We start from the raw sequence: 10,727 nt of genomic DNA, 5'->3' as shown, positions 1-10,727 counted from the left end.
TTTTTCTGCCTTCCAACATTTTAAGTGAGATATAGTCCCCACCCCACCTGTTAGGGAAGGAGAGGAATTAAAGTCTGCTAGGAAGTGTGGGCTTGATCCTGCAAATCCTTACTTCAGACAATATCCTAAATGCCTCTGTCGAAGTTTTAAACACTTCAGGAATTGCAGGACTGTGCTCCTTCATGGGAATTGCTGGAGTTTCCCCCACCATATTCAACACAGATTTTTCAGAAAGTTACTGTTTTAAAGATATTTGATCTTTTATATATATATTTATATATTTAAGGATTTTATATACCCAGTGAATCAGAAGCATACGTCAAATGTAAATACATATCTAGGGTGCACGCTGCACATCATATCTGTAACACAAGCCTGTGAATAGTAGTCACTGCACATGTACCAAAACCAATTTTCAAGGCCTTTATATTGCCACTTTAAACTAGATACAAATGTCTTCACCAGACCAGTTCTGGGGGCTAGCATTACTGCCATAATTTATTTAAATTACTGTGTACAAAGTAAATTTTTTTTTTAAAAAAAAAGCAGGTGCCATAAAAATTTGTTTACTTCTCATAAAAGTCTGTGAAAACATGTAATTAGAAACAAGTTATTTGAAAGTTTAGACCAGGCCTTCCTATTGAAAAGTACTGAAAACCAAGTTCTAAGCACCTGAAAACAGAGGTATAAAATGGACACCCTGACAATGAACTATTAAAATTATTAAACAGTTGCAGCATCTGGATACCAACGTAGTTCAAATGATAGATGTGATGACAGATCCGAGCAAGGGTAGCACTACCATACACTTTTTCTTTTGTGAACAGTTTTTTCCCCTTGAGGTTCTTTGAGTAAGGCCTCTTGCCAAGAGTTCAGACACAGCAATTAGAAGACAGCAGCGAACAGAAACCAAGTCCAACTACGTCATTAGCTCCTGATATATGAAGGGTAACTGAGACACTTTAATGCAGAGAAATCTTGGAGGTGACATACTTCATAAATGAGCAATTTAGAAAAAAAGTGTCTCTGCTTCTCAAGTACTGTTAGAGCAAGCCTTTCATTAAAAAAAAAAAAATAAATCAGGAAGATGCGGTGATTTTCTAATGTAATTCAACATGTACAAATTCAGACTATCAAAGAGTTGATTGTTCGGCACTGATACTCCTACAAGATTTCAACACTAAGGGATTTTTTGGTAGTTTGGTGATGTCGTTTCCCATTTTTAAATCACGAATATGCTCAGGTTTAGAAGACTCGATCACTAGAAGACAGCAACTGCAGTGAAACTCCGAGTTCTTAATTCTACCACCCTTCTGGTTAGATTAACACAGCACGTTTGTTAATTACAAAAGATCCACTGTGCACTTGTGTCGTTGACAGACGCAAGAGCTGCATGCAAGAAAGGAAATAGCCATGCTTTATCTTGGCAACACAAAAAAAGTCCATTCCTCCACTTGATCTATAGGTTTTCCCTCGCCAATGCTACTTGAACTGCACATGGAAATCAATTCACCTTCTTCCCAATCAGTTATACTCTGAAGAGTTTGCAGTTAAAATAAGACAAAGCTTTTAGTGACAAACCTATATGGAATAAACAAAGAGTTTGTTGAATAAATGCTTTGTACGTTCAGCCAACAGCTGCTTGTTCTTGTACTTTTAAAATCATTATATTCAAAAAAAATATCCCTGGCCAGTTTTCACTCTGTTTTTCATATGGTTTGAGTTTGTTAGTCCAAAGCCACACCTGAAGATCACTATTCAAAGACATTTAACTTCTGATCTCACGATGAGTACAGAGGAGCACAAGATTGGAAGGACACCAGGAGGACGTTTCCACTCTGGAATCACACATACATACTGTAACAGCATGAACTCTGCGCAGCACTCAGCTGGCCCCGTGTCAGAAAATGTCATCTTTCCAAAGAGGAGACTGTACATTTTCCACCAAGCAGGAAGCCTTAGAAATGAGAGAATAAAGAGTTTGAAATTAAGGTTTTCTAGGGCTTTTTTTTTTTTGCCGTTTTTCTTTGCACAATATTCCCACTGGTCTAAGGGGAAACTCTGCATCCTGGGGGATGAAGCTGTCTCAGGTGACTTCTCAGAAGACAGAAAAGTTGTTTTTGAAAAGTGACCTATAGAAAGTAAAACTTGGTAACAACTTCTCATTCTTCATCTTTAAAACGTGACGCTCCTGATGTCAGCTTCAATGCTCCAGTTCTGCTTCCTGGTCTTTCCTGGTCTTCCATCACTCCTTAACTCAGTACTCAAGTTTTTTTCCTGGTTGGTACATTTGGTATTGTAACTTTTTAGTATTTACCTACAATCACAATTACTTGCCCCCTAAGTACTTAACATTGGGGGTTGACTTTACTAGAATTACAAGAATGCTTGCTACAGCACTGATCAAATACTAAAAGGCTCCATCAGGCAGCAAAAAAAGATTATGGCACTGCCAAAACAAATGAGAAACCATCGGTTGCACGGTGTCGCTGCACACGCATCAGTTTGCACTGCAAGTATTAAAAATGCTCAGCAATTATTAACATTGAAAAGTGGAAGCCGTATGTTCTTGCTTGTTTTAAAACACAAGTATATTAGAAAGGTAGAAGCACTACATTTATGCATCACTTAAGCAAAGAAAAACACTCGAGTAGCTTAAAATGCTACATACGCTTTTAAGAGCTCATTCTAAACTCGTGTGGCTTCTCACTACCCTGTTTTGATATCTGCTCGTGAAAACTGTTAATAGTTAACATCAGTGAGGTGGAAAAATATTTTTTTTATGGAATTAAGTTCTCATTTAGAGAGTGATTTCTCATTTTTTAAATCACAAGCTTGCTTAGCACAGCAGATAATGAGCGAGTTCCATCTTCCTGTGTCTCTGCAATTCTAGTTTTATAGCAGGATACGTGCACTGCTAGAACCCAAATGAGTAAGAGTCATGGAGTGGTTCTGATAGAACTCGTGGAGAAAGAGGTGGGGAAACAAAACCAAGATTTTCAAGGCCAGAAGGTAGGTAATTTTTGGATCTAGGTTTTCTAGAGAGGTATTTAGTAAAGGCCTAATGCCGGGTTTATTACAAGAAAACAGAAGTGCTTAATGACTGACTAGTAAATACAATATAATGGAAGGGAATCGGGTGGGGCAGGAAAGGAGAACTCACTCCTCGATGGCAGCAGCAGTTTTGGTGCATCCATTGCCGGCAACGGACATAAACACCAGTCAAAAATCCAAATCTCAGAGCAAAAGGATTAATAGATGTGACCTTGTTGGATTCCAATGTTTGGCAGATCTGTTTGAGCTGTCTGGGTGCTACAACACATACAAATGCCACAGCCTGCATCTTAATTCAGGGTAAAGAGAAAACGCAACGCTACCCAAAACAAATTTCAGCTCTGCTCTTTATGTGCCCCATGCTGTTGGTTTTTTTCTTGTCTTTTTTTTTTTTTTTTCCTCCTTGAATAAAAGCACATACCACTTCATGCTTACTCAAAAGTTGATGAAATGTCTTGGAGTCAAGCGTTTTCTCTCAGAAATACTGCCTTCTTGAAATCAGTTGGGTCACATGACAATTATTAAAATGTATTTTAAGAAAATTCTAATGGCCAAAGGCCAACACTACATTCAAAACCTGCTAATACATCCAGGCAGATAAGTAAAATCAAAACAAAAACACACACAAACCCCAAACAGAAAACCTCCAAAAGGAAAACTGTTCCATTTGTTTACTTCAATTTGAAGTAGATATTAAGGACATGAATGGACCAGTCACGGTTTATTGGAAAAATCCCTCAATCCTCTGATGCACTGTCATTCTGTAGTCAATGCCGTTTGTACACACATTTTTCATTCAGAATACTCCCAACAGATGGTGAAACTCGAGTGGCCGGGCAGCTATCGCAGAGTTCTCATGTCTGTACAAGTTTGCAGCACGTCAAGATGCCATCCAACTTACAGACAACTTCACACCGATACGTCCTCCCACTAGACACTGTGCATTGAAGACCATCTGATGAACTATGCATGAGATAGCTTTGTAAATTCATGGCTAGCGTGTTTCGACTGTCAAAAACTTCATTACAGTACACTTTACTGTACAAACACTTTAAAGGATGTTTATTAGGAAAGTCTGCAAGTCATAATGGATAGTAGAGTTCTTGCTTATGGTACCTTCTTGGCCTCTAATAATTCTGTTTGCCTCCAGTATTAAAATCAAACTGCTTCCATGAAGGTGATTACTAAAATGAGCTATGGTATGTTAACCTACAACTCACAAAATGCGACAGTACAGACATTAATTTCTTTTTAACTGTCTGTTAAGTTGTAATCTAAGTCGTGAACATTTAAATATAATATATATCTCATATGAAAAAGCTAAAGCACAAGTGCTTCTGCACCACCCCCCCCACCCCACCCCTTGAGCCAAAACCACCCCAGTTCCGGTTTGGGCCCTGACCGATTTGGAATGCTTTCTTAGGCCACCCATTTCCACAAATTTGTATGCACTCAGGAAATATAAAGTCAAAAATATACAAATCTCTTGTTGTTATAAGGTTTTTGTGAGTGAAATTACCCAGGACCATGGACTTGGAAGGAGAAGGGGGGGGGGGTAAGAGAGGGAATTTACAGCAATTAATCTTCAAAGTTCAAAACTGGTCACTTCACAGAAAGACTGCAGGACTGGTGAAATTCTTGCTTCTAAAAAGTGATACTGTAGTGGAGAATTTTCTAGGAAAAATAAAACAGCTTTTAATAACTGGCCCGCTGGTATGAGCTACCGTGGAATAAATTAGCACAAAAATGGAAGTCTTATAACTGTTCACTGTTACAGACGTAATCAACAAGGTCAGTCACTCTCAAAAGTTCATCTTCATCTTCCTCCGGCCCTACTGCTTCCTGCCCGCTCCCCGTCCCGTTGGGCGCCAGGCTGGCGCTGGCTGTGCTGTCCTTGGGGGCCTGGGTCTTCTCGCTTGGCTTCCCGATCAAGTTCTCAATGGTTTTACCTGGGCTCTGTCCGTTGGTGGAAGGCAAGTCCACCAGGCTGTAGTCCAAAGGGCTCTCTACTTTCCCTACGTTATCAAAGTCATCTTCGTCGTCGCTTTCTATCCGGTAGCAGTGCTTCTTGGCGTTGTCTTGAGGAGCTTGTGGTGCTGCTAGCTTATCTGCAGGAGCGGGGTTTTCTGCAGCGTCATTAGCATTTTCGCAGTTGTCTTCGTCGTCTGTTTCGATTCGATTCAGCCGTTTGCGGACAGGCCTCCCTTCATCTTCCTCATCCGCTCCTTCTTCCTCAGAGTAGTCATCTGTACTTCGCCGACGTTTTCGAATCAATCGCTTTGACTCCTTTGTGGATTCGTCATCTTCAGAGTTCTTAGATGTGTAGCTCTCTGGAATAAGCAGCAGACTTAAAGCCATTAGCAAATCGGAGTGCAACCGAAACAATTACACTTTTATTTTTCATCCTTCATCACACTCGTTAAAAACCCCTCTCTCTCTCTCACCACACGCAGTTCTGTCTCCTTCCCCAGGTTTCCCAACCATGTCAAAACGCTTGCATTCTTTTTAAATACACTGCTGAAGTAGCAAAGACCAACAATTTGTTGATATTCTGTTTGCAATCTGAGGAGCACCAGAGGCTTTGGAGGCAGGTTGTGGTGGTGCAATTCTTACCCCTCCCCATGCCTCCTTGTTGGGCTGCCTGGTGCCAGGTGTGATTCCACCCCCCTCCCCTAAGCTATACGCCCATCTGTGGAGATAAGGACTGATAATGCTAAGGTGCCCCTTCCCTTAAGGAGCCTGGCTCCTGCCCCTCCCAAGTGCTTGGAAACAGTTATAACAGCCCATCATCTCACAGAACCATTCAGGTTGGAAAAGGCCCTTGGAATCATCAAGTCCAACCCTCAGCCCGACTCTACAAAGTTCTCCCCTACCCCACATCCCCCAGCATCTCATCTAAACGACCCTTAAACACATCCAGGGATGGGGACTCCACCCCTCCTTGGACAGCCTATTCCACTCTCTGACCACTCTTTCTGTGAAAAATTTTTTCCTCATGCCCAGCCTGACCCTCCCCTGTTGCAGTTTAAAGCCGTTCCCCCTTGTTCTGTCACTGATCCCCTGTGAGCAGAGCCCAGCCCCAGCCTCTCTGCAATGTCCTGTCAGGAGCTGCAGAGAGGGATGAGGGCTCCCCTCAGCCTTCTCCTCCTCACACTGAACACTCCCAGCTCCTTCCCTGGCTCCTCACAGGATTTATTCTCCAGGCCCTTCCCCAGCCTCGTTGCCCTCCTCTGCCCTCGCTCCAGCACCTCAAGATCTGTCTCGTATTGAGGTGCCCAAACCTGGACACAACACTCCAGGTGTGGCCTCACCAGTGCAGAGCACAGGGGGACTGTCACCTCCCTGCTCCTGCTGGTCACACTTCTCTCCTACTGGCCTGGCACACCTGTGCCTGGGATGGGGTCAAATGGGAACAACAACAGAGTTGCACATTCATCAAGTTCTTGTGCAATTGCTGGAAGGCAGCAGAATACTTCATTGCTGGAGCTGGGCGTGAGCAAAAGGGATCTGACAGAAGTCAATTATCTTGGACCCTATAAATTGTGACCACCAGGGACACCCTTTGAGCTATCCTGGACGGCAGCGGGCTGTGGCCAGCATCTCTCCTGAGCTGGGACCCTCTCAGGTACCAAAACACTTAAGGTGTCGTCTGCTGCCAGAGCTGACGGGAGGCCAGGGCTAAGTCAACCCGCTTGAGCCTCAATTATCACCTGTTGAGGAGTGCCAAGGCATTGGCAGTATTTATTCTAAGCTCGAGGAGGGAAATTTTACTTTGAGCTCGTTTCTCTTGCACCTCCTCCTTCTCTGCTTGCTGGTGTGTGGGTACATACTTCATTCTACCGGATCCAAATACTTTTTTCTCTGTGTGTGTTTGTACGTTTTGTGTTTGTGTATGCGCGTGTACATATGTATAAATTAAGATTAAGTTAGTGTGAATCTTGTCATCTTAGAATCTGTAAATAAGTCTCGCTATTTTTATAACATTTTCTGAATTATTTTGTAAATGATCAATCGCTGTTATTTATTAGTAAATCTAAATTTCCTGTTAAATCATTACCATGTTAATACCTTCACCCGTGACACAGGTATTGCCCCCTGAAAGGGATAACTGCCTGCTGGGAATAAAGCAGAGCTGTATCCCTGATCTCACAGCACCTGCTTTACACCCTTCCAGAGACTGAGCCCAAATAACAGCGGCACTATCATAAAAAGACATATACACACCCCCCCACCACTGTGCTATACCCCTGCCACCCCCAGGCTATCAGCACTGCCTAACTGTCACCTGAAGTTTGCTGCCCTTCAATGAAAAACCTTTTTTTTTTTTTTTCTTTGCAAACTGGAATATTGCCTACACACTGACAGCCTTTACACTGACCTTCGATGGCTTAGGTGAGAAAAGACAGAGACTGAAGAATCAAATGGCAAACACCATTTGATGTCTGCTCGTGATCTCCACTAGAAACATGTATGGACTGTCACTTTAAGGGGTGTTATTTAATGTAGGTTCAAGTTGATAGAGACTCTGTCAGAGTTCCTGTATTTTCAATATAATTACATTTCCAGTAACGCTGTTACATATTTTATAACACATTGTGGCAACTTTGGGAGTACTGGAATGATACTAAACGGTGTTGATTTTAATATGCAAAAAGACAGGACCAAAAATAGCTGAAGAAATGGGATTTCAAGGAGAAAAGACACCATCAGTCAGCACTGTTTAGAGGCACCAGCGCAGGCAGCAAAATCCCTCAGCCACCACAGAGCAGATTCTTAGCAGAGAGCCTGTACATCCTACTTGTGAGGACTGTACTGAAGTATAAATCAACTATACAGTTGCATTACACACTTGTTTCACCCTTCATCTAAGAGGATCCTCTAACGCTCTGTAAACTCAGGCCAGCACTTCCCAAACTTACCTACAAATCAGAGGTGCTCGGCCTGTCAAGGCCGGCTGATTTTCCGAGGCAGCCTGGCATCCACTGCCACCCGGCGTCTCTGAAAGCTGGACCTAAGGTCTCATAAGCTCCGCGCCCAGAATGCAAAGCACCCGAAGTCGGTGGTTTGCTTTTGTACAAGCTGATTTTACAGCAAAATGCACACCAGTCGCCTGTGGTGTGAGTGACATTACTGAGAGCAGGCTTCCTCTGTACTTATCACAGCGCCTTCAAAACCGGACGCTGAATGAGTCTTAACCACCAGCACAAATACCATCAGGGCAGCAGAAGTAATACCCTTTCCCTTACAAAAGAGAATCTTTAAAGACTCGTGGGATGAAGCTCTGTGACCTCTTAACAGAAAAGCAGTGAAACAGTAACATGCGTACCAATTTTGGAATGCCAGCACTCTGTGCCAGACACAGTCAGTTCAGACCTGGAAGTCAGGATTAGGGACAACGATGACTTTGAGAAGTGACTGTACCAGCGCATCAGGAAGTACCAGTGGACTGTTTCAGAAGGAAACAGTTTCTGAGAAACATCAAGGAACTCTAGAAAAAAGATTCTCCGAAATCTCTGAATTACATACATTTTTCCCTTCATGCTAATGCTGACATATACCAGCTCCTGCAAACGGTGGACTGTTTATTTTACCTTCACTATCTGAAGTGGAGAGCCTGCGTTTATGAACTCTTCTTAACTCCTTCCCATATCGGACACTTTTCTGTGAACCATCACTTTCTGAATCTTCCTTATAATTAACTTGTCTCTTCTGATTCCGTCTTGATCTCCTCCTCCTAGTTTCCAGGTAATCGTCATCACTGTAATCTGTGTAATCACCACTCTCTGTACAGAAGAAAACAGTGACGTGAATTATTCCATTAAAGCAAAACTGCACAATTCAGATAAGCTTTAGACCAGCACCAATAAAACCACGTGCTCTTCCAGCACAGGAGTCCCAACCATCATGCCTCATTACCCTGACCCGTTCCAGGCTCATGCATCAGCTCCCCCATTCATTGTCAGTGTAGAATTAGTTGATTTTATAATCTTCTCAAAAATTCTTTTTCCGTCTCCCTCAGACTCCTCCAGAAGATGTTTTCATTCCAGTGTTTTTATTCCCTCAGCTCTACTGGTGCCAAAGACACCTCGTTTACAGTTCCTGACAGTTGAAACAACCTTAATGAATTGGAGTTGATGATGAACATTACCACTGACACTGGAAACTCTTTTCTGGTTTTAAAATTGAAATAAATCGTACACTACTTCAACCCTTTTAAGATTAGGTAGATGAAAAACTACTGAGGAGATGAAACGCCAGGTTAAGATCTGAGTTACAGAATTTAAACTAACAACAAAAATCCATCTCACTCAACTGTAAGTTTGCTTAAAACAGAAACTGTATAGAAGGAACTTACCATCATTCACAGTTCTTCCTGCACCAGTCTACAGCAGCTAGTGTCTTTAAGAATTAAATTTATTTACATCAGCTGAAAATAGCCTTGAATCAACTTTAGGTGCTTTTTCACTGAGCTGTGCCAGAACAATTATCCCAAGATACATTTCTATACATGTCACATATTGTTCCTAAGTTAGCGATTGACATGAGTCACAGATCAAAGTGGCATCCTCTTTACTTCCTAAAATATTAGAGAAAGAATCAGAGCAAGTCAACAAGAACCACCACCTTCAGAAAGAAACTCCATCTCTGGAGACTGAAAACAAAGCCACTCGCAGGGCACCTTATCTCCTTAGCTCAAAATAGGCTTAAAGCAGGATCCTGAGGGACAATAACCAGGGTAAAAGAGAGAAACACATAGTTAAGACTATACTCTTAGATATCTATATATATGGCACAATGCTGGAATCAGCTGACTTTATCACAGATGTGTTGTGGTGGTGCAGTTCCTCCTGGGCCACATACCGACCTGGGGAGGTAAGTGCTGCTCACGGCAGTAATCGGAGTGTTAGGGTGCCCTTTGACAGCCTGGCTCTGCCCTCCCTGTCCCTTGGGAAGGGTTATAACAGCCCATCACCTCCTACAGAATCACACACCCATCAAGTTGGGAAGACACCAGAATAATTCATTGTTGGAGCTGGGCTGGAGTGAAAAGTACCTGACAAAAGTCTGTTATCTTGGACCCCGTAACAGCGACCCCAAGTGAGACCCTCTGAGCAATCCTGGATGAAGTGGTTGTGAGCAGCATCTCCCCTGGGTTGGGAGCCAACGGGAGGCTAGGGCCAAGTCAGCTGGCTCAGTCTCAATTCTGCCAACGCATCTTCAGTATTTAAACTCGAGAGGAGAGAAATTTTAACTGAGCAAGCTTCTTTCACCGACTCTCTCTGCTGACCGATGTGTTTAGGTATACACAGTCATTTTCAGGAGTGTGGGGACATACATATTTACTGGATCCAAATATTTCTGTGTGTTTATATTATAGTTTTGTATTTGTGAATGCACATGTAAACATGTACAGATTTAAGGTACTGCACAGTAAGTTAGTGTGAATCTTCTCATCTTTGAATCTGTAGTTAAGTTGCTATTTTAATGATAACATACTTTACTGAATTATTTTCTAAATCTTTAAATTGGTTAATGATTCGGTGCTGCTAGTCATTAGTAAATCTTGATTTGCTGCTACATCATTACGCTCTTAATACTTTCATCTGCAACATGTGTGTCCACCAGTGAACAAACCACACAGTTGCTCCTGTGCATTATCAAATATATGAGCC

The 10,727-nt window shown here is 42.3% G+C and overlaps 1 protein-coding gene across 2 annotated transcripts in view; it reads right to left on the bottom strand.

Moving 5' to 3' along the window:
• Nucleotides 1–10,727, bottom strand: part of RSF1 (remodeling and spacing factor 1) — a 65,436-nt gene continuing 54,709 nt past the window's right edge. For both annotated transcript variants that reach the window (XM_074918499.1, XM_074918489.1), the window contains 2 exons: nt 8,646–8,837; nt 1–5,384 (listed from right to left, as the gene is read on the bottom strand). In XM_074918499.1, the coding sequence (XP_074774600.1) occupies nt 4,810–5,384; nt 8,646–8,837 (767 nt within the window). In that variant the 3' untranslated portion in view covers nt 1–4,809. The remainder of the gene's footprint in view (nt 5,385–8,645; nt 8,838–10,727) is intronic.

Source organism: Athene noctua, chromosome 1, assembly GCF_965140245.1.
Source record: "Athene noctua chromosome 1, bAthNoc1.hap1.1, whole genome shotgun sequence".
NCBI classification, from domain to species: Eukaryota; Metazoa; Chordata; class Aves; order Strigiformes; family Strigidae; genus Athene; species Athene noctua.
This window is presented reverse-complemented; position numbering and strand designations above follow the sequence as displayed.